The 27,969-nt window shown below is 42.4% G+C and overlaps 2 protein-coding genes across 3 annotated transcripts in view; both read left to right on the top strand.

The window, feature by feature from the left end:
* The first annotated feature begins 2,299 nt into the window (after positions 1-2,299).
* Gatad2b (GATA zinc finger domain containing 2B) overlaps positions 2,300-27,969 on the top strand; it is a 68,002-nt gene continuing 42,332 nt past the window's right edge. For both annotated transcript variants that reach the window (XM_027393346.2, XM_027393345.2), the window contains exon 1: positions 2,300-2,452. The gene's annotated coding sequence lies outside the window, so the exon portion shown is untranslated. The remainder of the gene's footprint in view (positions 2,453-27,969) is intronic.
* Positions 16,916-22,168, top strand: LOC107978202 (deoxyuridine 5'-triphosphate nucleotidohydrolase-like). Its single transcript, XM_035452028.1, has one exon. The coding sequence runs from the start codon at positions 17,428-17,430 to the stop codon at positions 17,995-17,997; it is 570 nt and encodes a 189-aa protein (XP_035307919.1). The 5' UTR covers positions 16,916-17,427; the 3' UTR covers positions 17,998-22,168.

The raw sequence follows: 27,969 nt of genomic DNA, 5'->3' as shown, positions 1-27,969 counted from the left end.
TTTATAATCCCAACAATAATCATATGACTTATATTCAGCATTCTTCATTGTATGGCTGGGCAAACAGGGCATAAATAAAACAAAAAAACGGTAATTTGCACACATACAACAATCATAGAACTAGTAAGATGCAGAGCTGAGATCTAAACCTAACTACTTTAATTCAAGGTCATGTTATTTATTCATTTGGACCTAATACAAACAGGTTGTTTTTTTTTTTTTTTTTTTTGAGACAGGGTTTCTCTGTGAGCTTTGGAGGCTGTCCTGACACTGGATTAAAGGTGTGTGCACCACCAACGCCGGGTTGGGGGGTGGTGGTTCATGCCTTTAATCTTTAATCCCAGCATTCAGGAGGCAGAGGCGGGCAGATCTCTTGAGTTCAAGGCCAGCCTGATCTACAGCGTGTGTTCCACGACAGTCAAGGGTACACAGAGAAACTCTGTCTCAAAAACCCAAACAAACAAATTTTTAAAAGTTATTTTATGCATGTGTTTTGCTTGCATGTATGTGCATACACTGTAATATGAGTGTCTGGTGCTCAGGTAAGTCAGAGGAGGGCTATGGATCTCCTGGAACCGGAGTTAACAAATGGTTGTGAACTACCATGTGAGTGCAGGGAACAAAATCTGGGTCCGCTGGAAGAGCAACAAGTGTTTAATCATTGAGCTGTCCCTTAAGTATCCATCTAAAGAAAGTTTTGAAACAGCATCTTTTTATCTAGCCTAGGTTATTCTGAAACCTCAGACCCAAATCCTGTGGTTTCACTTGTGTACTACCATGTCAGCCTTACAGTTTCATTTCCATATTGATTTGAAATATGTGTTCTAACCAGGTGGTGGTGATGATGGTGATGCTCGTCTTTAATCCCAGCATTCGGGAGGAGGCAGAAGCAGACAGATCTTTGAGTTCGAGGCCAGCCTGGTCTACAGAGCAAGTTCCAGGATAGCCAGGACTACACAGAGAAATCCTGTCTCAAAAAGCCAAAACAACAACAAAAAGTTTCTACTGTCTCGGTATCTCTAGAACTATTTATTTATGGCTTTAAACTACTGCTTGTTTGTTAGCAGGGCAAGGCGCTTAATCTCGCTGACCCTGTTCTTTAATACACCTAGGTTTAAATTTCAACTCTGCCACATTTGTAATTTTGGCAAGTATTTTCATCTACACTTCATTTTCCTCTTCTGTAAGACAGGATGACCAGTACCTACCTCACAGAGTAAGAATTCATCCAAACCTCTCAGTACAGTGTCCTGCACAGTCTCTTGTTCCCCGAAATGTTATTCCTTCAACGTGTTTATTTTTGTGACAATTAGTTCTCATCTCTAAGGCGCTCAGAATGAATATTTATGGCTAAGTGCTTTAGAAATGCTGAATGTAGGCGGGTCTAACTGCTTCGAGGAAGTAGGAGAAGGTCGCCGCCAGGCTAGCAAGAGAAGCTGGGCCCTGACTTGGCTAGTGCAATCGGGTGGGGTGGGAAACTGTTTCCTCACTGTGAATAGAAAAAAGACCAGATCCCAGAGAAGACGCTATGAACACCGTAATTTATCAGTACATTTAGCTAATTGTTAGGGTTTTTTTTTTACCTGCTGTTACGGTACAGTCAATTAAGGACCGACCTGGAGTAAATTAACACCAGGGGCCCAAGGCCTTTGGCAGAACGAGGTAGGCCACACCCCAGAGAGATAACAAGGCCTAAGCCCCTAAAGCTAGTTCTGTCCTTAAATTCATGGTTTCTGTCGCGATGAAATACCACCCACCCAAACGCAGAACCCAGCACCGTTCCCAGTCTCCATCTTTAGACGTGAAAGAATGAGAGCTGCCCAAAGGAGAATCCCGGTTTTTGAGAGACTAGGTGGTACGGCGGCTGCCTGGGGACCAAAACGTCTCCAAGGTAAAGTTGCAGCCTGAAGCGATTTTTTGACCCCCGACACTTAATGGGCTGTCGAAGACCCGGATGTGTCTGGGACTGGCCGAGGTACCCATTAACGCGCCCCCGCTAGACCATCCCCCTTCTCCATTTATGATTGGGTCCACTTGACGCCAATCAGTACTTCTCCAGCCACCCACTCCTCAAGGGTGGGGTGAAGTCTCGGTATCCCGCTTTCTATTGGCAGGAGCAAGAAGAGGAGGGCGGGCAGCCGGCTAAGGCCCTCCAATGGGCGTCGTGGCGTGTGGTTAAGGCGGAGTCGAGGCGCTTGGCAGCTGCCCAATCAGCGTCCTTGTTTGTGTGGTGCCGCCGCCGCCGGTGCAGCCGCCGCCGCCGCGCTGCCCCTGTCTGTACCGCAGTGTCTGCTCCGCCCGCCCGCCCTCCCCGACCCGGCCCGCCCCCTCCCCCACCCCCGTTCCTGGACCCGCCAGTGGGGTCTGGATCCCACTGTGCCGTCGCCGCCTCTTTTTTCGACGCCTTCGCCGCCGCCTGAGGAGGCGACCTAGTCGGGAGTTCCGCTGCCAGGTGAGGAGCTCTGGCCTAGGCCAGCCTGGCCGCCAGCCCGCCCGGGGGCGGTGAGGAGCGACGGAGGGAGCGAGGCTGCGAGGAGGCGGCGGTGGGGGAAGGGAAAGGTGGAGGGCGGGGGGAGGGGAAGCGCCCGCGAGCCGACGCCCGCCCGCGCGCCCCGCCTGGCGTCCCCTCCCCCAGCCCGGCCCGCGCGCCCCCGCCTCGCGCTCCCCTTCACCTCTTCCCCTCCCCCTCCGCGCGCGCGCCCGGGTCTTTCACTTAGGCCTCGCGCGACCCGGCTGGTGTCCCTTCGTGTCTCCTTTTTTACTCTTTCTCCCCTCCCTCGCTCCCCGTTTTCCTCGCCATCCCCCTTTTCACTGAGTACCTCATGCCCGCCATGCTCCCCTCTTTTCCACCGGAGCGTCTTCCCCTCTGTGTTTGTAACTCTCCGCCCCCAGTGGTGCCCTCAGGGTGCGGGGGCCGCTCCCTGCACTGTCTTGTGTTTGACGGCGGCTAGAACGAAAAGGGGGATCCTTGAGGGCGAAGGAAGCACAGAATAATTGATCTTTATTTGGGGAAAGGATCAGGAGTGCAGAACCTTACCGCTTTATTTCTTCGTCCACGGTTCCCTTGCCCTCCGTAAGAAAAGGGAATTGTCTTGACTTGTGTGGGTTACTTACCTTGTGTAGCAACTAAACTACACATTTTCTCAGCTGGGCCTCTTGGACACACTGGATTTGCTACCCAATTCAGTTCCTAAGGGTTGATGGAACTAGAACTTACCTTTCCTGACCAGATCAGAACTTTTCGCCCCCTTGGGCTCAGTTTCTGAAGAAGCTAGTTACTCCTGTGAATGAAGACAGAGATTTATTTAGGTGTTAGTCGTTGTCCCAGGATAGCTTCCCCACTTTATAAAGGTATGGTGCGCTCTCTGAGTTCATTCCCAGTACTGAGTTCCCTGCAAACGTAAGATGTTAATTCACAAGGACTGGCACTGAGGTGCAGATGGAGGCATTACTGCAAACATAAGATGTTAGCTCATAAGGACTGGCACTGAGGTGGAGATGGAGGCATTACTGGTGGGTAGCATGTGGATGCTGAAGTTAACAGTGTTTCTCTGTTCTCTTCTGGAGAGTAAGGTAGCTGAGACCTAGTTTTCTCATCTGGTAAATGATTACTTGAAGGGCTTTTGTATGCGTGTTAGAGGTGGGAATAGTACAAATTAAATATAAATATAAGTTATATTATAATATAAATTAAAACCTGTTTTAGCAAAGAGGCAGTGGTTTCATGCCAGTATGCAAAAGATTTGAATTTGTGCTTGATGCTAGAGTAAAAGTAGATTTTACAAACCATGGGGATTGGAGAAGAGCTGGTGCTTTTGTAGTTTTAGGACTTTGTCATTTCCAGAAATTTATAATTTGTATAGCAAGGGACGAATATGGTACAAAGTGGAAAGAAATCTTCCCCTCCCACCTCTGTTCTTCAGCCATCCAGTGTCCCTCCTACAACACATGGCTGGTGTTCTTTTTTTGGCATGTATATAGTGTCTATATGTAGTTGGAGATTATCCTGTTTGAGAATTGAGTGATTTCTATATTGCTCTTTCTTTGGTACATGGACTTAAGTTCTTTCTTGAAGTCAGGTAACCACTTTGATTTATATTTTTGGTGCGGGAGAAGTCTTGATAAGAATTGTCCTAGAAGGGAGCTGGAGAAATGGCTCAGGGGTTCAGAGTACTGGCTGCTTTTCCCAGAGGACCCAATTCCCAGCACCCACATGGCTGTCTTAACTTGAGTTCCAGAGTATCTGACACACTGAGAGAGAGAGAGACAGACAGACAGACAGACAGACAGACAGACAGACAGACACAGAGAATAATTGTCCTAGAGAGTAGCAACTTCTGGTGATAGTAAAGATATTGGTGTGGAGGGGTTAAGCTCATTTTGAGGGAAGGCTTATATCTTTTGGCACTGTAACTGTTGGTCCACCACAGATGCTGGGCTGGGTCAGGCATAGACTTTCTTTTGGCTTTTTAAGAAGATAGGTTTATATAAATAGTCTATGGTTGTGTCTAGTGGTCTGCTATGACTGATGATAGAATTTTCAGTCTGGGAGTAATGAAAGTCATCATGGAAAGAGGTAAGTATTAATCAACAGGAATCAGAAAGCTGGACCTGTAGGTTGAATGACCTAGTTTGAGAAGAGATGAGGTTTATAGACTTTTATGCTATCTATTCTTTAGTTCATAACATTTTTAATGAGGTGAGTGATTTGTGCTTGACAGCAGCATCCATCTTTATGGCACTGTGGTTTGTTTCCTCTGACTATGTCATGTCTGTTAACTTCCTGTTTAGATATATTCTCAACAGAGTCTGAATAGAAGCTACATTAAATACTTGTCTTAGAAAGAAAGTTATCCTGGTTCCCTGAACAGCCCTTCAAATATAAGTTCTGGAAGTAACTTTTTCATAATTTATTTTGTGTGTATTGGTGTTTTGCCTGCATGTATGTCTGTGTGAGGGTAGTGGATCCTGGAATTACAGACAGTTGTGAGCTGCCATGTAGGTGCTGGGAAGAGCTGTCAGTGGTCTTAACTACTGAGCCATCTCTCTAGCCACTCATGGCAGTAACTTAAACTGTGTTTAAGGGCCACAGGAAGAGATATGTGTGAGGAATTTTTTCTGACCCTTGCAGCACTGAAATTACTTTCTAACATCTGTGTTCCCTGGGTTTATGACTGTAATCCCAACTTTAGGAAACAGGATTGTGACAAATTTGAGGCAGCATGGAGTACATAGTAAGTTCACGATAGTCCGGGATAGCTAGAGCTACTGAGTTAAGACCCTTTCTTTTCTTTCTTTTTCTTTTCTTCTTTTTTCCGAAATAGGTTTTCTCTGTATAACAGCCCTGGCTGTCCTGGAACTTGCTCTGCAGATCAGGCTGGCTTGGAACTCAGAGATCCACCTGCCTCTGCCTCCGGTGTGCTGGGATTAAAGGGAAGTGCCACCACTGGCTAACACCCTTTCTTAAAACTAAAAAAAAAAAAAAACTGGTACAGGCCTTTTATCCTGAGCAAGGGATCAGGAGTTCAAGGTTATCCCCTGTTTCTATCAAATTAGAGACTTTGAGCTCCACCCCCCAAAATAAGGGCTGTGTGTTTTCTTTTCTTGGTTCCACTAGGCCTAGCTGGACTATCTAGGTTGGGCCCTGGTTACAGCATCAGGGTTGAAAAGGTGTCACTGTGCCTGTAAAGGTATTTAATCGTAAGCTGACATCTCAGGAATCAGCCTTGTCTTTTTTTTTTTTTCTTTGAGACAGAGTTTCTCTGGTAGTCCTAGTCGTCCTGGAACTCACACTGTAGACCTGGTTGGCCTAGAACTCAGAGATCTGCCTGCCTCTGCCTTCCAAGTGAGTACTGGAACTAAAGGTATAGGCCACCACTGCTGGCTGTCCTTCTTTTAAGCAGTGAGCTGTATACGTTGTTTGCCAAACAGACCTCTCACCTCAGTTTTTTTTTTTTTTTTTTTTTTTTTTTTTTTCCCCTTTTCATTTCCCAAGCTGTGTAGGGAAACAGCAGCTGTGCTGTACTAGTTTTTAGACTCTGGAACATATTCTGTGTTAGCCACCCTATTAGGAGACATTGCTAGCAAGCAGCCCCTCTGTACTTAGCTCAGAAGGCTCATGTTGCTTAGCGTATTGAGAAAAGGCAGACAGGTTTGGTTGATGAAAGCAACTGCTAGAGAAATCATGAGATTTATATTCAGTAGTCTGAAGTTTTTTCTATACACTATTTGGGGACTTTTAGTGACTTCAGTTGGTAAAGCAGGGATCCTTCTCTCTTGCAATAGCGACAAAAGCCCCTTAAAATAGGTCTAGATTTGAAGTGGTCCACTTCTCATGTGTTATCTTTTATCTTCTCTTTGGTGGATTCATGAAATGCTTCAATGCAACCTGAGTTGATAAAATAAAGGAATGACACAGGGTCATTAAGGCTTAATAGGTTGGCTTTGTGATGTGTAGTGTTTTCCTAGAATCCCTTAATTTGCCACTGCCTTGGATTGCCAACAACTGACCAGAATATCAAGTGTTTGGGATAATAATAGCAAGAGTAAGAGATGTTTCTTTCTCTCTCTCTCTCTCTCTCTCTCTCTCTCTCTCTCTCTCTCTCTCTGAGACAGAATCTGGCCTTAAACTCACTATGTAGACTAGGCTGGCCTAGAACTCTGAGATTGGCTTGCATATGCTTTCTGAGTGCTGGGATTAAAAGCCTATGCCATCATGCCTGGCCATTTTGTTTCTTCTGAGGTATGAAATGTTTAGATCCCAGATACAAAAGAGTCACAGTAATTGTACATCTTTGATATGTGAACTTTTGGGACAGATGTTTTTGTTTGTTTGTTTTGTTTTTCGAGATAGTGTTTCTCTGTAGCTTTGGAGCCTGTCCTGGATCTCATTCTCTAGATCAGGGCTGGCCTCAAAATCACAGCTTGGGACAGTTTCTTAATGAAGCCCATGACAGTCTTCAACTTTCAGTGTCATTCTTCTGCTTTAGCCTTCCAAGTGTTAAGATTAAAGGTGTGTGCCATCCTGCCTGGAGCGTTTGCTTATTTTTGTTTACTTATTTATTCAGGATTTTGAGTTAGAATCTTCTTACATAGTCCAGGCTGGCCTGACGCTCCTGCTCATGCTCCTCCTGACACAGCCTCCCAAGTCCTGGGATTACAGGTGTATGTGCCTATACCCACCTTTAATTTGAATTAGTTGATTCATTAGTAGCAGTAGTAGTAGTAGTAGTAGTAGTAGTAGTAGTAGTAGTAGTAGTAGTAGTAGTAATATTTGAGACAGGGTCTCCTTATGCCTGGAACTCATTGCATAGATCAGGCTGGCCTCAAAGTCATAGAGGTCTGTTCAACTCTGTCTCCCTAAGTGCTAGACTAAAGGTGCCTGAGACTATACCCAGCAATTATTTAATTCATTTATTTATTTTGATGTCTTTTTTTTTTTTTCCGAGACAGGGTTTCTCTGTGGCTTTGGAGGCTGTCCTGGAACTAGCTCTCTTGTAGACCAGGCTGGTCTCAAACTCACAGAGATCTGCCTGCCTCTGCCTCCTGAGTGCTGGGATTAAAGGCATGCGACACCACTGCCGGCATATTTATTGTGATTTCTAAAGAAAATTATTTCATGTGCATTGGTGTTTTACCTGCATGTATGTCTGTGTGGGGATGTCAGATCCCCAGGAACTGGAGATACAGTTATAAGCTGCCATGTAGATACTGGGAGTTAAACAAAGGTCCACCTGAAGAGTAGTCAGTGCTGTTAACCACTGAGCCATTTCTCCAGCCCAAATAATTTATTTACTCTTATTTACATTGGTCTTTTGTCTACATGTATGTTTGTGTGAGGATGTCAGATCTTGTAGTTACAGACAGTTGTTAGCTGCCATATGGGTGCTGGGAATTGAACTCAGGTCCTTTGGAAGAGCAGCCAGTGCTCTTAACCACTGAGCCATCTGTCCAGCAGCGAGTTTTTTTTTTTTTTTTTTAAATAGTATCCAGTAGATTGCCAAAGAAATTAAGCCAAGTATTAATTGTTTAAACTTTCTGTTACTGTATATTACACCTGTCTGAAATATTAACACAATTTTTAGATAACTCATGTTAACAATTACCTGAGCCTGACTAACTTAGTACTACTTTAAGATGCCTGATCAGCCAGTGATGGTGGTGATAGTGGTAGCAGCGTAGGCCTTTAAATTTCAGCACTTGAGGGGTGGAGGTACTGAGAGGTGGAGGTACTCAGATCTGTTTGAATTCAAGGACCAGCCTAGTCTACACAGGGAAACCCTGCCTTGAAAATACAAAAAAAAAAAAAAGTAAAAACAAACAAACAAAACCAGAAAAAGACTCCTGATCAAAACTTGTTGATTCTGTCTTATTTGGGCTGTGTAGACTGTGTAAGGAGAGTAAAATGTTCATAATCTTCTAAAATGTGGATGGGACGTGAGAAGAATTTGTATTAGGCATTAGGAGTAATAGATTCTTAGTGTAATTGTGAGGGATTGCAAGTATTAACTGGAGGGCTTTATAGTGAGTTTTTTGTTTTTTTTTTTTTCAAGGCAGGGTTGGTTTCTCTGTGGCTTTGGAGGTTGTCCTGTAACTAGCTCTTTTAGACCAGGCTGGTCTCAAAATCACAGAGATCCGCCTTTCTTTGCCTTGCTAGTGCTGGGATCAAAGGCATGCACCACCACCACTCAGTCTGTTTATCTTCTTTTGCACAAACTATGGCTTGTTTATGACTTGCCACATAGTTCAGGCTAGCCTGTAATTCCTGATCTTCCTGACTCAGCCTTCCAAGTGCTAAAATAAAACATAGCTGGTTTTCTATACTGAGATAATACAGCTAATTGCACATCTCTTTCAAATAATTGCTTCAATGTCATTTTCTTTTTACTTTATATGTGGGTGTCTTGCCTGAATAAATGTCTGTGTACCATATTTATGCCTGGTGCCCTTGGAGGCCAGAAGAGGGTGTCAGATCCGACATTTGTTAGCTGCCATGTGAGTGCTAGGAATTGAACCTGGGCCCCGAGCAACAAGCAGCCAGTGTTTGCAACCACTGAGCCATTTATCCAGTCCCTTGTTTTATTTATTTATTTTTGAGGCAAGGTTCACTCTGTAGCCCAAATTCACTATGTTGCCTGAGGTAGCCTTGAACTTGCCATCCTGCTGCTTCAGCCTCTGAGGTACTAGGATTACAGACATGGGCCACCATGCCTGACTAAATGCCATCTTTTTCTTTTTTTCTTTTTTAAAGATTTATTTATTTATCATGTATACAGTGCATGCCAGAAGAGGGCACCAGATCCCATTACAGATGGTTGTGAGCCACCATGGGGTTGCTGGGAATTGAACTCAGGACCTCTGGAAGAACAGCCGGTGCTCTTAACCCCTGAGCCAACTCTCCAGCCCCCACCATCTTTTTCAATGAGGCCTATTTCTATCATTTTTAGTTTTACTTTTTATTTTATTTCTTTCTTTTCTTTCTTTTTTTTTTTTTCTTCTTTTGGTTTTTCGAGACAGGGTTTCTCTGTGTAGCTTTGGAACCTATTCTGGCACTCGCTCTGGAGACCAGGCTGGTCTCGAACTCAGAGATCCGACTGCCTCTGCCTCCTGAGTGCTGGGATTAAAGGCTTGCGCCACCAATGCCCAGCTAGTTTTACTTTTTATGTATTTAAGTGTTTTGTCTCTATGTATTTATGTGGACTATGTGTACCTGGTATCTGTGGAGGCCAGAAGAAGCCATTGTGTTCCCCAAAACTAGAGTTAACAGTTAGGAGCCCCAATGTAGGTGATAGGAACTGAATGCGGGTCTCCTGGAAGAACAGCCAGTGCTCATAAGTTTTGAGTTCTCCCTGTCTCTCAAATGCCTTTACTTACTGAGCCATCTCACCAGCCCATTCATTCATTTATTCGTTCCTTCCTTCCTTCCTTCATTCTTGGCAGGGTCTTAGCTCTCTTGGGCTGGCATTAAACTTACTGTGGAACTGAGGATGTCCTTGAAGTTCTGATTCTCTTGACTCTACAGATGCTGAAATTACAGGCATGCACCACCATCACGTTTTTCTAACTTTTAGTTTGTTTGTTTGGTTGGTTGGTTTTTTACAAGACAGAGTTTTTCTGTGTAACAGCCTTAGCTGTCCTGGAACTTGCTCTGTAGACCAGGCTGTCCTTGAACTCACAGAGATTGCTTTGTGTCCCAATTGCTGGGCTTAAAGAATTGTGCCACCATGCCCAACCTAAATATTTGTTGATTCAATTGGAATAATAACCTGTCTTGTTAACTAAATATAAACTTCATTTACAACAAAGTATGAAATTTCCTAAATATGGAATTGCAAAGTGTTTTCAAATTTTATTTTAAAAAATTTTTGTTTGTGCACCTGTGACATGCATGCAGTGCCCAGAAAGACTAGAAGAGATCGTTGGATCCCCTGGAAGGGGAGTTATAGGTGGTTACAAGAAGCCAGATGTGGGTACTGGGAACTGAATTCAGGTCCCCTGGAAGAGCTGTACATGTACTTATCCATTGAGTCATCTGTAGCTCTTATAAAATGTTTTGTAAATTTAAAGAATTATATAGTGACAAAATGATTGCCTCCCCTTTGAAGTAAGTGGTTTAATCACTAACAAAACTAGTTACTTATTTATTCATATAAGTCATCACATCCCACCTAAAGCTAGATATGTCTCCCTCCATAACCTACGGTTATTCCAAATATAATACTCCCTTCAACATTCCCTTTTGTAAATCATCTAAACCAGAAGTGTGAGGATCATTGTCTCTTCCTTTTTTTTCTTTTTTGTAATTTTTGTTTGTTTGTTTGTTTTCAAGACAGGATTTCTCTGACTTTGGAGGCTGTTCTGGAACTCACTCTAGGCTGGCCTCGAATTCACAGAGATCTGACTGCCTCTGCCCCCCGAGTGCTGGGATTAAAGGCGTGCACCACCAACGCCCGGCTTTCGTCTTCCTTTTTTAAAATAATAAATTTTATGTATTCTTTGAATGTGTATGCAATGTATTTTTATCATAACTACCTTCCATTTATCCCCTCCAGTTCCCATCTCTCTTTTTGTACCAGTTATGTAAAACAGGCTGATCTTGAATTCATAGTCCTCTTGCCTCAGCCTCTTAAATGCCAGGATTGTTTAGTTTACATGTGCCACTAGACCCATTACTTTTATTTGTTGTTTTGTGTTTATTTTTCAATCTTTGGTTTCTTTTGAATCTTCACTGCTGGTTCACTAATTCATGTCCATTACCTGATCATGCCCATCATCTGATATAGAATATTGCCACAAAGTCTTTTTGTGTAGATTTTGGGGGGGGGGGGTGAGCAGGGTTTTTCTGTGTAGACCTGGCTGTTCTGGAACTCAGATCTGCCTGCCTCTGCCTCCTGAGTACTGGGATTAAAGGAATGAGCTTATCACCACCTGTTGTCTGTCTCTTGCAAGCCCTGGTGTTGTTTTTTTTTGAGACAGTCTTAATTGTGTAGCTTTGGGCCTAGAACGCTTAGATACCCACTTGCCCCAGTCTTCCAAGTGTTAGGATTAAAGTCATGTGCCACCATGCCTGGCCTGTGTGTGTGTGTGTGTGTGGTTGTTGTTGTTGTTGGGGTTTTTTGTTTTATTTTGTTTTTTGTTTTTCAAGAGAGTGTTTCTCTGTGTAACAGCCCTGCCCTGGCTGTCCTAGAACTCACTTTGTAGCAAAGGCTGGCCTCTGACTCTCTGAGGTCTGCCTGCCTCTGCCTCCCGAGTGAGTGCTGGGATTAAAGGTGTGTGCCACTACTGCCTGGCAAAATTTAAATGCATTTTATTTGATCTCACTATACCTTATAATCTCTCAGTGCTCTGTTAGTATCCTAAAAGCAATATACAGTGACTGGAAAGGTAGTTCAGTGGTTAAAGCATTGGCTACTTTTACAGAGTAGCTGAGTTGAATTATCAGAACTCTTTAGGTGGTTCACCACTGTCTGTAACTATAGTCTCAGAGTATCTGATGCCCTCTTTTGGTTTCCATGGGCACTGCATGCACATAGTGCACAGACATTCATGCCCACAAAGCATCCACGTATAATAACAAAACACAAAGTTTAAAAAGCAATAGACTTTGAGTACCTAAAGTGCTGTTTTCTAAAAGATACTCAGGAACATTTGTTGCATAAATGAACTTCTCTGTTTAGAACATAAATTTAGAAGATGCCCCGTCAAAAGGTGGAGTATGGGTTCATCTACAATTTGTATGATCTTAGTTGAGTCACTTGGTATCTTTAAGCCTTACTTTCTTCTCTTTGTTCTTTCTTTCCTTCCTTCCTTTTTTTTTTTTTTGAGACAGGATTTCTTTTTTTTTTAATTCTTTTTTTTTTTTTAAGATTTTATTTTTTATGTATACAGTCTTCTGCCTGCATGTAGATCTCATTCAAGGCGGTTGTGAGCCACCATGTGGTTGCTGGGAATTGAACTCAGGACCTCTGGAAGAACAGTCAGTGCTTTTAACTGCTGAGCCATCTCTCCAGCTCCCAAGACAGGATTTCTCTGTAGCGTTAGAGGCTGTCTTGGAACTCAATCAGTACACCAGGCTGGCCTCGAACTCACCGACTGCCTCAGCCTCCCGAGTGCTGGGATTAAAGGCATGTCCTTCTGTGTTAATTTTTATTAAAAGTTTTAATTAAATTTTTAAGATTTATTTTACATACCAACCACTGTTTCCTCTCCTTCCTATCCTCCTGTTCCCCGTTCCTTCCCCCAACTCCTTTTTACCCCTCCTCCCATCCACTCCTCAGAAAGGGTAAGGCCTTCCTGCTCTTCATGTTTTTGAGATAGGGTGTCTCATTGAACCTGCCTGGCCTGTCTCCAGGGATCCCGTCTATCTGTCCCGCATCCTTTGTCCTATGTCTCCCCCAACCTTCCACTACCACAGCTAGAGTTACATATTTATGCTGCTGCTTGTGACCCAGCTTTTACGTTGGTGCTGTGGATCTGAGCACTGGTCTTTGTGTGTGTATAGTTGACACTTAATCGTCTGTTTCCCCACCCCCTTTTTCCATGGTGATGTAGCTCAGTCTGGTGTGCTGGCTAGTTTTATTTCAATGTGACACAAGCTAAAATATCTGAGAGGAAGGAACCTTATTTGAGGAAATGCCTCCATAAGATTGGTTGCTTACAAGGCTGTAAAACATTTTTTTTTTTTTTTTCTTTTTTCGAGACAGGGTTTCTCTGTGGTTTTAGAGGCTGTCCTGGAACTAGCTCTTGTAGACCAGGATGGTCTCTAACTCACAGAGATCTGCCTGCCTCGGCCTCCCGAGTGCTGGGATTAAAGGCGTGCACCACCAACCCCTGGCTGTAAAACGTTTTCTTAGCGGGGCATTGGTGGCGCATGCCTTTAATCCCAGCACTCGGGAGGCAGAGGCAGGTGGATCTTTGTGAGTTCGAAGCCAGCCTGGTCTACAGAGCAAGTTCCAGGACAGGCTCCAAAGCAATAAAGAGAAACCCTGTCTTGAAAAACCAAAAACCAAAACAAAACAAAACATTTTCTTAATTAAAGTAATTGGTGGGGGGGGCCCAGCCCATTGTGGGTGATACCTCCTCTGGTCCTGTAAGAAAGCATGTTAAGCATGCCACTCGGAGTAAGCCAGTAAGCAATAGACCTATTTGAGTTCCTGCTCTGACTTCAATGATGAACAGTCATGTTGGAAGTAAAAGCCAAATAAACCCTTTTCTCCTCAACTTACTTTTGGTCATGGTGTTTTATCACAGCAATAGTAACCCTAACTAGGACAGATACTGGTACCAGGATGGTGGAGTATTGCTGTTGAAGACCATGTTTTTTGGGAGGATTGTCGAAGAACTTTGGAACTTTGGCTTAGAAAAGCCATTGAGTGTTCAAAGCTTAGTGAGTTGTTCTATGGGAGCTTGGGAAATATGAATGTTGAGAGAAATGTAGTGGATGAAGGCCTGGCTTGTGACATTTTAGAGGGAAGCAAGGCTCTATCTACCAAGTTATTTCTGTGAAGAATCTGTTGTCTCTGGTCAGCTGGAGCTGAAGAATCGGCTCTGAGACCAGCATCATTTAAGTAAAACCTTTGTGTGTTACTGGGACAATTAATGCCAATCAGCTAGAGCTGAGAAATTAGTGGTGATTAAGAAGAGACCAACCTCGAAGGTCGGTGGTGGTGCACGCCTTTAGTCCCAGCACTTGGGAGGCAGAGGCAGGCGGATCTCTGTGAGTTTGAGACCAGCCTGGTCTACAAGAACTAGTTGCAGGACAGCCTCCAGAGCCACAGAGAAACCCTGTTTTGAAAAAACCAAACAAAAAAAAGAGACCAACTTCATGGAGGTAAAATCCACTTGGAAGTGTTTTCTCAGAGTCAGCACGCAGAAGTTGTGTTCCAGAGGTGGCCAAGGTTGTACCTCACCCTGGCAGTGGAGCTTGGTACTGTAAGAGTTATCCAGGTGGTACTGGTTTTGAAAGCAAAAACAGGTCATGGAGAACAGCTGAGGCTTGGCACTATGTGAGACCAGGAAAAGCCATTGATTTGTTTTTTGAGACAGGGTTTCTCTGTGGCTTTGGAGGCTGTCCTGGAACTAGCTCTTGTAGACCAGGCTGGTCTCGAACTCACAGAGATCCGCCTGCCTTTGCCTCCCAAGTGCTGGGATTAAAGGCGTGCGCCACCAACGCCTGGCAGGAAAGGCCATTGATGAAGGTAAAAATCTCAGTAGCAGTCAAAGGCCCAGGATTGAAGGGGTCATGTAGAGAATTTGAGATTTGGCACCATGAAGAGAGCCCAGGAGAGGCTATTGGTGAAAGTGCAGCCTATTTACAGTGGAAAACCCCAGTATTTTAGAGATGGCAGTACCATGGGATGGCCACCCAAGAGCAGTGTCAGTGGTGGTGGAGTAGAGCCTACCTGAGCTTTGAAGACAAATGTATGTGCTTCAGAGGGCAGAGCCAGAGAAGGGATCCAAGCCCTTTGAAGGAGACCAGAAGATTGTGAGTGAAACCTAGACACTGGACATTGAGTTATTTATACAATTGGTGTTTGGTTTTGCTTTGTTCAGATTGTGACTGTGCCCTGGTTCTTTCCTTTGAAGTATTACTTTTTATTTTAACAGGAACCTACAGTTGAGAGAATTTAAACATTTATTTATTTGTTTGTTTGTTTTTCAAGACAGGGTTTCTCTGTATTGTTTTGGAATCTGTTCTGGAACTTGCTCTAATTCACCGAGATCCATCTGCCTCTGCCTCCCGAGTGCTGGGATTAAAGGTGTGCGCCACCCACCAACGCATGTTGAGAATTTAAACTTTAAACAAAACAAACAAACAAACAAACAAAAAAGATTTTGTAGTTTTATAGAGACTTTGGATTTTAAAAGAGGCTGGATAGTTTTAAAGATGTAACTTCTTCTTCCTCCCTCCCTCTTTCTTTCTTTCTTTCTTTCTTTCTTTCTTTCTTTCTTTCTTTCTTTCTTTCTTTCTTTCTGTAACAGCACTGGCTGTCCTGGAACTCACTTTGTAGACCAGGCTAGCCTGGAACTCACAGAGATTTCACCAGCCTCTGCCTCATGAGTGCTGGGATTAAAGTCATGTGGTTTGAGTTTGTAAGGCTGTGGGACTTTTTAAAGTTTATTAATGTGTGATTTGGGGGGGGGGTGAAAAAGAAAAGAAAGGTTGTCGATTTAACAGTGATGTGTTTGTGTATCAAGTTGATATGGGGTCAATTATGCTGCCTAGTTTTATGCAAACTTGACATGGCTAAAGTCACAGAGAGGAGGGAGCCTCAATTAAGAAAATGCTTCCATTGGATTGAGCTGTAGTGATTGATGGAGGAGGGCCCAGCCCATTGAGGGTGGTGCTGTGCTATCATTGGCTAGAAGTCCTGGGTTCTATAAGAAAGCAGGCTGAGCAGGCCAGTAAGCAGCACCCCTCCATGGTCTCTGCATTAGCTCCTGTCTCTAGGTTTCTGCCCTGACTTTCTTCAATGATGAACAGTGGAAGTGTAAATCAAATAAACCCTTTCCTCCTCAACTTGCTTTTGGTCATGGCATTTTATCACAGCAATAGTAAGCCTAATTAGGGCATCTAGCAAGCATGAAGCTCTGGGTTCAATCCACTATACTGCACTTTATCAGCAAAGCTGTCTCATTTCATCCCTGATTCTTCCATGATTTTGGAATTTTAAAATAGGTGTCAATCTGGCCTCCACTTGTGAATATCTACTCTACCCTATAGTTTTAGAAAAATAAAAAGATGAATCCCATGCTGGCTGAGGATAACACTGATCCTCTTGACTCTACTTTACTTATATAGCCTTGAAATTTACCACCATGCCTGGCTTATGCTAAGCTGAGGATGAAACCTAAACTTTTGTATGTGCTAGGCATAGCCCTTGGCTATGACATAATTTTATCTTTCTCAAGACCTATTGTTTGGAATGATATGAAATAAACATTTTTCATAGAGGAGCTATGTATAATTTGTCAATACACAATGTCATTATCACTAGTAACAATATTAAATGCAAATGAAAGTTAAATGTTGAGATAAAAAGAAAATGAGAGTCAGGCCTTTAGTCCCAGCACTCAGGGAGGCAGAGGCAGGTGGATCTCTGTGAGTTCAAGGTCATTCAGAACTACAAAGAGAGTTCCCAGACAACCCAGGCTACACAGAGAAACCCTGTCTTGAAAAAACAAAAAACAACAAAAAAAGAAAAAGAAAATGAGGTAGCAAAACGGAATCATAGCAGAGCTACTTTGGATATAAAAAGCAATGAACAAGGTTGGAGAGATGGCTCAGAGGTTAAGAGCAGTGACTGCTCTTTCAGAGGTCCTGAGTTTAATTTCCAGTAACCACATGGTGGCTCACAACCATCTGTAATGAGATCTGGTGCCCTCTTCTGGTATGCCTTCATATATGCAGGCAGAACACTGTATACATAATAAATAAACAAATCTTAAAAAAAAAATTCATAAAAAAAAAGCAATGAACAGGGCTGGAGATGTAGCTTAGTAGTAGATCATGTCCCAATACTACAAATACAAAGCATATGTAAAATGTAATTTATTTATTTATTTTTAAAAGCTTAATTTAATTTATGTATATAGTGTTCTGTCTGCATGTATACTACAGGCCAGAAGAGGGTGCCAGATCTCATCATAGATGAATGTAAGCCACCAGGTAGTTGCCGGGATTTGAACTCAGGACCTGGGGAAGAGCATCCAGTGCTTTTCTGAGCCATCTCTCCAGCTCAATGTAATTTACTTTTATTTTATATACATTGATAGTTTGCCTACAAATATGGCTGTAGGAGGATTTCAGATCCCCTGGGACAGGAGTTACAGACAGTTGTGAACTGCCTTGTAGGTGCTGGGAATTGAACCCTGGTCCTCTGGAAAAGCAACAGTGCTCTTAACCACTGAGCCATTTTTCTAGCTCAGATGCAAAGCATTTTTACGTCAAGGCCAGTGCTTTTGCTCTTTTGCTTAAGAAATTATGGGTGGACACTCTGCGTTTCACCGTTTGCCACCATGCCCTGCTTGGAAGATGCTGTCGCCGGCTCCATCAGCATGAAGACTTGGGCCGAGGATGGCCTTTCTCTGTGCTTCTTGCGGCTCTCGGAGCACGCCACAGCTCCCACGCTCGGGTCCGCCCGTGCTGTGGGCTACAGTGCCTATGAATATACAATACCGCCTATGGAGAAAGCCATTCTGAAAACAGACATTCAGATAGCTGTTCCTTCTGGGTGTTATGGAAGAGTAACTCCATGGTCTGGCTTGGCAGTAAAGCACTTCACAGATGTAGGAGCCGGTGTCATAGATGAAGTTTATAGAGGGAATGTTGGTGTTGGGCTGTCTAACTTTGGAAAAGAGAAGTTTGAAATAAAAAAAGGTGATCGAATTGCACAGCTCATTTGTGAACGGATTTTTTATCTGAACTTAGAAGAAGTTGAAACAATGGATGACACTGAAAGGGGCTCAGGAGGTTTCGGCTCCACTGGAAAGAATTAAAACTGCTTGAAGTATTTTTTTTTTTGCTGTTTCAACACTGTAAAGAGAAGCTTTAGTTCTGGTAATGTTTCCTGTTCTAGGATGCAGAAAAGGGACCTGTTATGTCACATTGGAACTTCTCTCTCCTGCAGTAGATGGTCACCTATAAAGCCGAATTGTGAAGATGGGAAGGACATGCAGATTTGGTCAAACCAAGTGTACAATTGGGGTTTTTGTTGTGTTATTTAAATTATAGTCCTCTAGCTACTAGTTTTGTTCTAATTGCTTTATCAGTTGTAAGGTTTTTTTTTTTTTTAATTCAATAAAGTTGAAGTCTTTAGCAGAAAAAAAAAGAAATCATGGGTGTTTGGGAATTTTTTTTTTATTTGAGAAGAGTCTTTGGCTGTTTTAGAATTCAAAGAGTTCCACCTGCCCCTGCTTCCTGAGTGCAGGGATTAAAGGGATGTATGTCACTATGCCTGGCATGAAATTTATGAATGTATAGATAGGACAACATGATTTTTCTGAATTCCTCAAAAGTTAATATTTCAGTTGCTGATGACAATACTTCTAGTTCTCAAGGTCTTTGCATAGTCTGTTTTCCTTTTTAGTTTCCATTTTGCTTTAGGTCAGTGGTTCTCAACCTGTGGATCTCGACCCCTTTGATGGTCTAAATATCAGATATCCTGAATATTAAGTATATTTACATGAGGATTCATAACAGTTGCAAAATTGCAGTTATGAAGTAGCAATGGGATCATTTTATGTTTGTGGTTATGAGGAACTATGTTAAAGGGTTATAGCACTAGGAAGGTTGAGAACCACTGTTTTATATTGTCTCCTTTATTTTACTTTGCTGTTAAAATGTAGAATCTACTTCTTGTTTTGAGAGGTGCTTTTTTAGGTTTAGTTTTAAATCGCCCCCCCCCTTCTTTTTAAAGACGAGCAGGATAGTTGATACTGGCTGATGAGATCATCAAAATTTTTTTTGTTTGTTTGTTTTTGTTTTTCGAGATGGTTCTCTGTAGCTTTGAAGCCTGTCCTGGAACTCACTCTGTAGATCAGGCTAGCCTCAAACTCAAAGAGATCCACCTGCCTCTGCCTCCAAAGTGTTGGTATTAAAGTCATGCACCACCACTGCCCAGCTAAAAATCTTCTTGTATGAAAAAGAGTAGGTAGCTGGGTGGTGGTGGCACACGCCTTTAATCTCAGCACTCCGGAGGCAGAGGCAGAGGCAGAGGCAGGCAGCTCTCCGAGTTCAAGACCTGCCTAGTCTACAAGAGCTAGTTCCAGGACAGCCTCCAAAACAATACAGAGAAACCCTGTCTCGAAAACCAAAAAAAAAAAAAAAAAAAAAAAAGAGTAGGTAACTGGAGCTGTATGGATAAAGAAAGGGAGGACCAGAATACTGCCACTGTCTTGAATTTCAAGGGTAAACATTAAGAAATTTTAGTGATGTGATATGTAGCCCCTGCTTCTTAGGTTCCTCAGTTCTATACTTCAAAATAATTTTTTTTTTCCCCTAGAGACTGGGGTTTCGCATACAGTTCTGATTGTCCTGGAATTCACTATGTAGACTAGATTGTCTTTGTATTCACAGAGCTCCTCCTGTCTCCTTCTGGATTAAAGGTGTGCACTACAATGCCCAGCTCAAATTTTGTTAAAAATAGCCCCTGATATATAATGTACATATAGAAAAACATTGCCTAGATATACAAAATATTACCTCTCCCCAGAAATCTTTCTTTTATTACATTTATTCATTTTGTGTGGCAGGCACCTATAAATGCCATGTTATACTTGTGGAGGTTAGAGGAAACTTGTGGGAATGGATTCTGTCCTTCTGAGATTGAATTTGGGTCATCAGGCTTATCAGCAAGTTCATTTGCCTGCTGAGCTGTCTCACTGAACCCAGATATCTTTTTATGCTTCCTCTCTTGTCATTCTTCTATCTCCAGAAGGGAACCACTGTTTTAATTTGCTGTGGTGTGTAAATACCATGTGCTAACCATTTGTACCTGTGGAGTGCTTCCTCTGAGTAGTATTCATGTTCATTTATAAGGTTGAGATTGTTGAACAAAATATCCACAGATTTCTTGAGCAGAATGATGTCAGTATTGTTTAATAGAATGATTCTCATCTGGGAGGAGTTTATCCTCTTGTAGATATTTGTGTTGTAGGGGGCAAAGGGACCTGGTTTGTTTTCAAAGCTAAAATTGTTGGTGCTGTGTTATCTGGTATCTAAAGGTCAGAGGTGCTGCTAAGCAATCAGCATTACTTAGGACAGCTTACTAGTATAAAGAACTCTGACTCCCAAAGTCAGTAGGATGGAAGTTAAGAAACTGTTCTGATTGGCTAGACCATATTGTAGTATTATAGCAATAATTGATACATTATTGAAAACCCAATCTGCTTTTAGAATTTTTTTGTGGGAACTCTTCACCAAAAATCTATTTGTGTGATTCCAGCCAGTCAGGAGGCTGGGACAGAAGAATTGAGAATTTCAGGCCAGGCTGGGACACAAAGTGAAAGGCTGTTCAGCAAAACAAAGCAACCCTTCCCAAAGAAACAAAATCTGTGTTTGAGCAGCTCTTACTAGTAAACTTTGTTTTTTTTGTTGTTGTTGTTTTTGTTTTGTTTGTTTGTTTTTTTCCAGATAGTTTCTTTCTGTAGCTCAGGCTGCTCTGGAATTCTCTATAGCATGGAGTTTGTAGCAAGCCCCCTGTTTCAGGCTCTAGTGCTGAGATTATAAGTGTTTTGAGTCATCATGCCATGCCTAACTGCAATTTTCCTTCATTACAATAGAGAAAGTTCCAGCCTCCACAAGCAGGAGGCTTACAATAAAGAAAGGCAGTGATGGTGCACACCTTTCATCCCAGCACTTGGAGGCAGAGACAGCCAGATATCTGAGGGTTTGAGGCCAGCCCGGTCTACAAAGAGAGTTCCAGGAGAGCAGGATTATTACACAGAGAAACTCTGCAAAACAGTTCCTTGCAAAGCTGCTGGATAAAATATGTCTAATCTTGGATCTATTTTGACAACCAAAAATTCTTCCCTTGTAATACTCCTGGATTGGGAAGATGATGGGGGGGGGGGTGGTCCAGCTAGGGTTTTTCTGTGACTTTCTCAAACTCGATCATCTGCCTCTGCTCCCCAAGTGCTGGGATTAGAGGCGTGCACCACCACTGCCCGGCCGATGATTTTTTTTTTAAAGACTTATTTTTATGTATGTAAGGAGCTGTATATATGTGCACCACTTGTACATCGAGGAGTATCTACATCATTTTAATATTTTTCTTAAAATTTGAGTGTGTGTGTCTTTAATCCCAGCACTCGGGAGGCAGAGACAGGCGGATCTCAACGAGTTCCAGGACAGCCTCCAAAGCCACAGAGAAACCCTGTCTTGAAAAAACAAACAAAAATTTGCATTCGTACGTGCATGAGTGTGTATGACTATGTACTTGCTACCCTGCCATAGCCTGCTTGTGGAGGGAAGCCAGAGGACAGTTTTGAGGAGGCTATTTTCTCCTTCCAACATGTAGGTTTCAGAGATCAAAATCTGGTCATTAGGTCTGGTGGTAAGTGCCTATCTCACTTAGCCATCTTTCTGGCCCTATACTCTCACATCTGATTTTAAATATTTTAATCACTTACAAGTTAATTGTAAATAGAATGTGTTAATATAGTTTGTCCTTAGACTCTGAATTAGGTGATTGATGCTGCTTTGATCCAGAAACCCTTTATTAATGTATTTAATTTTTGAAATTTGTTTTATTTTGTTTGGGTGTTTTACCTGCATTTATGTATGAGCATCACTTGTGTGCCTGTTTCTTAAAGAGGTCAGAAAAAGGCACTGGACCCTCTGGAAATAGTTACGGGTGATTGTGAGCCACCATGTGGGTTTTAGGACCCAAACCTAGGTCCACTGGAAGAGCAGTGCTGGAATTAAAGACATGTGCTGCTATGCTCAGCCTAGGCCTCTCATCTTTTATCTTCAGGTGTCTTTACTGAGCTAAGTCTTATTAATTTATCCTGTTGGGTCATTCTGATGGTTTATGCCCCTCCTGATAGACTTCGAAACTGACCATTGCTTTCAGTTCATGTGTGTTTGTGTGTCTGTGTGGGTGTTTGTGTGTGTGCGTGCACACACCTCTCCCTCCCCCACAGACAGGGTTTCTCTGTGTAGACCAGGCTGGCCTTCATCTCACAGAGATCCACCTGCTTCTGCCTCCGAGTGTTTAAATAGCCAAGTATGCACCACCATACTTGGCTATTTAAACATTATTTTCACTGGGTTTTTTTGGTAGTTGTTTGTTTTGTTTTGTGTTTTGTTTTTTTGTTTTTCAAGACAGGGTTTCTCTGTAACAGCTCTGGCTGTCCTCGAACTCACAGAGATTTGCCTGCCTCTGCCTCTTGAGTGCTGGGATTAAAGGCGTGTGCTACCACCGCACAGCTTTCTCTGTTAAATTTTATTGGTTTTTATTTTGTTTTAACCTTTTTATTTTTTGTGTGTTTGTGTTCAGTGTATATGTGTGGTGTGCATGTGTGTATGTGTGTCCAAGGGCACTTGTGCAGAGGCTTTCATGCCACAGCAAACGTAGAGGTCAGAGGACAACCTTGTGGTTGTTACCTTTTTCGGGGTCAAGTGCCACAGAGTCTTTTTGTTGTTTTGTCACTGTGTTTGCCAGGCTAGCTAGCTAGTGAGCTTCTACAGATCCTCCTGTCTTTGCTTCTCCTTTGATTATAGATGCATTTCACTGTACCTGGGTTTTTAACATGTTCTAGAGATTTGAATTCAGATTTTCCTGGTTATGTGTAGTTGAACTTTCTTTGGATTGCTAGCCCCCAAATAATGACAGTGACTTATTATTAATTATGAAAGCTTGGCCTTATCTTAGGCTTGTTCCCAACTAGCTCTCATTACTTACATTTCTATTAATTACATTCTGTCACGAGGCTCTTTACCACTTATCCTGTTTATTTGACTCCCTCTGTGTCTGGCAGGAGAAATCTGTGCAGCTCAGATTCTTCCCACGTTCCTCTCTCTCGCTGGAATTCCTGCCTAGCCTCTGGCCATTCAGCTCTTTATTAAACCAATCAGAAGGTGCCGTAGGCAGAGACACATCTTCAGGGTGTACAAAAAGATCATCTCACAACAGTTATGGGGCAAGTATATTGCTCTTCGAGCAGTTTACCCAACCCTAATTGTTTGTGTTGAGGTGGGTTTCACTGTGTAGCCTTTGCTGGCCTGGAGCTCACTATGTAGACCAGGCTTATTTGTAACTCAGTGTTCCACGTACCTCTACTTTACTCAGTTAAAGTAAGTGAAAGTGCGTGCGTGCGTGCTGCATGCGTGTGCATGTATGTAAAATGTTTTTTATTTTACATATATGGGAATTTTTTTCTGCCTGTATGTCTGTGTACTACTGTGTGCCTGGTGGCTGCAGGGACCAGAAAGAGGGCATTGAATTCCCTGCAACTGGAGTTACAGATGGTTATGAGTTGCCTGTGGGTGCTAGGAATTGAATCCAGATTCTCTGGAAGATCAGCTATCTCTCCAGCATTCTTACTCAGTTTTTGATAGGTGTTTATATGGGTAGAAAATTCACAACCTGAACATAGGTTTACAGTGGGGGAAAAAAGACACCTTTGTGGAGGCAGAATATTTCTGTTTTGGAATCTTTTTACAGATAGTATGACACACCACACACACACACACACACACACACACACACACACACACACACACACACACACACGGCTTTTTTTAACTTTATGCTTTAAAAAACTTTCAATTACATATCCAAATTTAGAATAATATAATTTTCATATACCAAATATCAAGTTTCAAAATTATCATTCTTTATAATGAATTTTAGTGATAAATATTTTTAAAAGCATATTTTGAATGCACACAAATTTAGTAGCATAAGTTTTTATTTATTTTCTCTGGTACTGCATATGTACCAGTGCCTCATTCATACTAGGCAAATGTCATTATCAGTGACCTTTGACCTTGACCCCTTCTTCCCTCCCTCCGTCCCTCCCTCCCTCCCAGCGCCTCAGTAAGTTACATAGACTGGCCTTGAATTCATTCTATAGCCTAGGCAGGCCCTTAATCTGTGATTCTCCTACTTTCAGTCTCTCAAGTTGCTAAGAGGACAGGCTTATGCCGCTAGGCCTTGTGAGTTTATCTTGTGACGTACGTGTGTGTGTGTGTGTGTGTGTGTGTGTGTGTGTGTGTGTGTGTCTGTCTGTCTGTCTGTCTGTCTGTCTGTCTTCATGCATGCTGTCCACTACATCAGAGGATAGTGTAGATAGAAGTTTCTCATCTGCCCAGTCCCTGCAGCTGTTCAGTCCCAAATAAACACACAGAGGTTTATATTAATTATAAACTGTTTGGCTGTTGGCTTAGGCTTCTTACTGGCTAGCTCTCTCTTAACTATTAACCCATTTCTATTAATCTGTGTATCTCCATGTGGTCTTGGCCTACTGGTGGTCATCTGTGTGAAATGTTTCTCTTTAGGACTGGATCAATTTTGTGTATATCTGGGTGGCCTTGGACTCAGAGAAATCTGTCTAACTCTTAAGGATTAAAGGTGTGTGTCTGGTTTCTATGGCTTATGACTGACTTTGCTTTCTGAATCCCCAGGCAAGCTTTAATAAATCATAAATATCACTACACTTCACAAGTGAAAATTGAGATAGGTTAGGTGTAGAGTACAATGTCTGAAGCTCTAATTCAAGGTGTTCACATAGAACTCAAGAAGTTGTACTCAGGCTGGGCTGTGGTGGAGCACGCCTTTTGTCCCAGCACTCGGGAGGCAGAGGCAGATGGAGTTTGAGACCAGCCTGGTCTACAAGAGCTAGTTGCAGGACAGCCTCCAAAGCCACAGGGAAACCCTGTCTGGAAAAACCAAAACAAAAAAAAGATGTGGTAATAATGTGACTACTAAAAGTACCTTTTTAATTCCTTTTCTTAGGTGGTACTTAGTTGATGATAAACAAGCACTAGAACATTCAGATGTTTGGGTTGAGTTGGGTTTTTGTTGTTAGGGGAGGTTGTTGTTTAGATTTATTTTTAATTTATATATGTTTGTGTTTGAGAATGTGCACATGAGGGCTGTTGTCCATGGAGGCGAGAGGCGTTTTGAATCCCTGTGGAGCTGACTGAGAACTAGGAAAAAAGAAAAGAAAGAAACAATTACACCTGGTATAATTTCTCTATTCCTATACAATGATTAAGCATTGAGTAGAATGTGACCAACTATTTTATGTTTTTTGAGACAGGGTTTCTCTGTTGATTTGGAGGCTGTCCTGGAACTAGAGCTTGTAGACGAGTCTGGTCTCAACTCACAGAGATCTGCCTACCTCTGCCTCCCGAGTGCTGGGACTAAAGGCATGCGCCACCAACGCCTGGCTTTTTTGTCTTCTTAAATAAGAGAAGTACGTAGGGCTGGAAATCTGTGATGGGGACCTATCGAGTGTAACCTGTCATGACTGAGATTAACAGACTCAATCACTTGGTAGCTAGCTTGGTGTAGATGAAGAATTTTGTTTGTTTGAATTGCTGAGGGGCTGAAGAGATAGCCAGCGGTTAAGAATGTTATTGTACCACTTTTGCAGAGTACACTAGTTTGGTTTATAACTCGAGGCACCCTCAATGTGGCCTCCAAGGTGCTGTGCATGTCCAAAAACCTACATGCAAATACGCACATATCCACATAACTAATAGAAAATTAAGACTGGAGCAGTGATGTGCCTGCCTTTAAATCTCAGCACTCGGGAGACGGAGGCAGAGGCAGGCATACTGAGTTCAAACAAACAGGGCTCCATAGTGAGACCCTGACTCAAATCAGTCATTCTCTCTTTCTGACCCTCCCCCCACCCTCCTGAGATAAGTCCTGGGTCTCCTTATACATGCTAGGTAAACAGTATCAATAGGTGTATATCATTTCCCAGTTTTTCTGAAATTTTAAGCTTAATGTATTGCTTTGGAAATCATTAATTTAGAAAATAATGCCTCTTGAGTATAATTTTCTGTTTACTCACTATTTTAGGAACTTTACTACTGGGGAATAATAAGAGTTTTGTGAAACTTTCTCATAGGTCTTGTAATTGTTTTTTGATTTTAAGAATCAAATGAGGCAGGTTCTTGAGGTGGTATATTGATGGTATGTATCAATTAAAAACACTCACCCTCAGGGCTGGAGAGATGGCTCAGAGGTTAAGAGCACTGACTGCTCTTCCAGAGGTCCTGAGTTCAATTCCCAGAGACCACATGGTGGCTCACAACCATCTGTAATGAGATCTGGTGCCCCCTCTTCTGGTGTGCAGATATACATGGAAGCAGAATGTTGTATGCATAATAAATAAATAAAGTCTTTAAAAAAAAAACCACTCACCCTCCCCCACTTCTTTCTTGTTGCTGTTTGTAAAAGTCTTAGTTCCTGGGTAGACAAAGATCTTATAACAAACACTTTCAGCTAGGAGAGAGCTTCAGCAAAGTGGTGCATGTCTTTAATCCCAACACTCCTGAGCTGGCCTTGAACTCACAGAGATCCACCTGCCTTTCCTTCCCAAGTGCTTTGATTAAAGGTGTGCACCACCATCGCCCGACCTTTTTTTTTTTTTTTTAATTTATATGCATTGGTGTTTTGCCTGCATGAGCTGCCACATGGGTGCTGGGAACTGAGCCTGCGTCCTCTGTAAGAACAGCCAGTGCTTGTAACCTCTGAGCTCTCTCTCCAGCCCCAGCATAAACTATTTTTAAAGCATATGCTTGGGGTGCTGGAGAGATGGTTCAGTGGTTACTTACTGTTCTGCAGAGGACCCACATCAGGTAGGTAGCTTACAGTGGCCTGTAACAGTAGTTCCTAGGGAATCCATGTCTTTTGGCTTAACACAAATTCATGCAGGCACACATACATACTTATACATAAAGTTTCAGTTAGCTTATATATATATTTATATTTATATAAAAAGAGCAATAATGGCAATATGTTATGCATCAATAGCAGCAACAACTTTTCCAGGTTCTGCAGTCATTTGAACAAAATTGTAGAGACATCCAGCACACTCCATTTAAAACAAACAAACAAACAAACAACAATAACAAAACAAACAAACAACAATAACAAAAAAGTAAAAAACAAAATCCCAGAAAACAACACAGTTCTGTTACTCTTAATTTTTCTATTTTAGCCATTCTGATCAGTGTAAGGTGGAATCTCAGAGTGGTTTTGATTTTCATTTCCCTGATGACTAAGGATGTTGAGCATTTCCTTAAGTGTCTTTCTGCCAATTGAGATTGTTGAAAATTCTTTACTAGATCTGTACTCCATTTTTTAATTGGATTATTTGGTAGTTTGATTTCTAGTTTCTTGAGTTCTTTGTATATTTTGGAGGTTAGCCTTCTGTCAGATGTAGGGTTGGTGAAGATCTTTTCCCATTCTGTAGGGAGCCATTTTGTGTTGTTGACTGTTTGCTTTATATAAGCTTCTCAGTTTCAGGAGGTCTCATTTATTTTTATTTTTGAGGTCCCATTTATTAATTGTTGCTCTCAGATTCTGTGCTACTGGTGTTCTATTTACAAAGTGGTCTCCTGTGCTATGCGTTCAAATGTATTTCCCACTTTCTCTTCTATGAGATTCAGTGTAGATGGATTTATATTGAGGTCTTTGAGGTCTGACAAATGGGGAACCTGCATAAGACCAAACTAGACTTCCTTAATATAGGTGACAATGGTGTGACTGGGACAGTGTATGAGTCCAATGGCAGTGGGTCCAAGATCTAACACTAATGCACAAACTGACTTAGTGAGGCCCATTCTGTATGGAGAGACACCTTGCCCAGCCTAGACGAAAGGGTGTAGGGATGGAGAGATGCCTTAGTCCTGCCTCAACTAGATGATCGGACAGTCTTAGTACACTTCCTATGGGAGGAGGCCTTACCCTCTCCGAGGAGCAGATGGGAGGTGGGGTGTGTGTGTGA

This window comes from Cricetulus griseus (assembly GCF_003668045.3).
Source record: "Cricetulus griseus strain 17A/GY chromosome 1 unlocalized genomic scaffold, alternate assembly CriGri-PICRH-1.0 chr1_0, whole genome shotgun sequence".
Classification (NCBI taxonomy): domain Eukaryota; kingdom Metazoa; phylum Chordata; class Mammalia; order Rodentia; family Cricetidae; genus Cricetulus; species Cricetulus griseus.
Note: the sequence above shows the minus strand (reverse complement) of the source record. Positions and strands in the feature narration are given on the sequence as shown.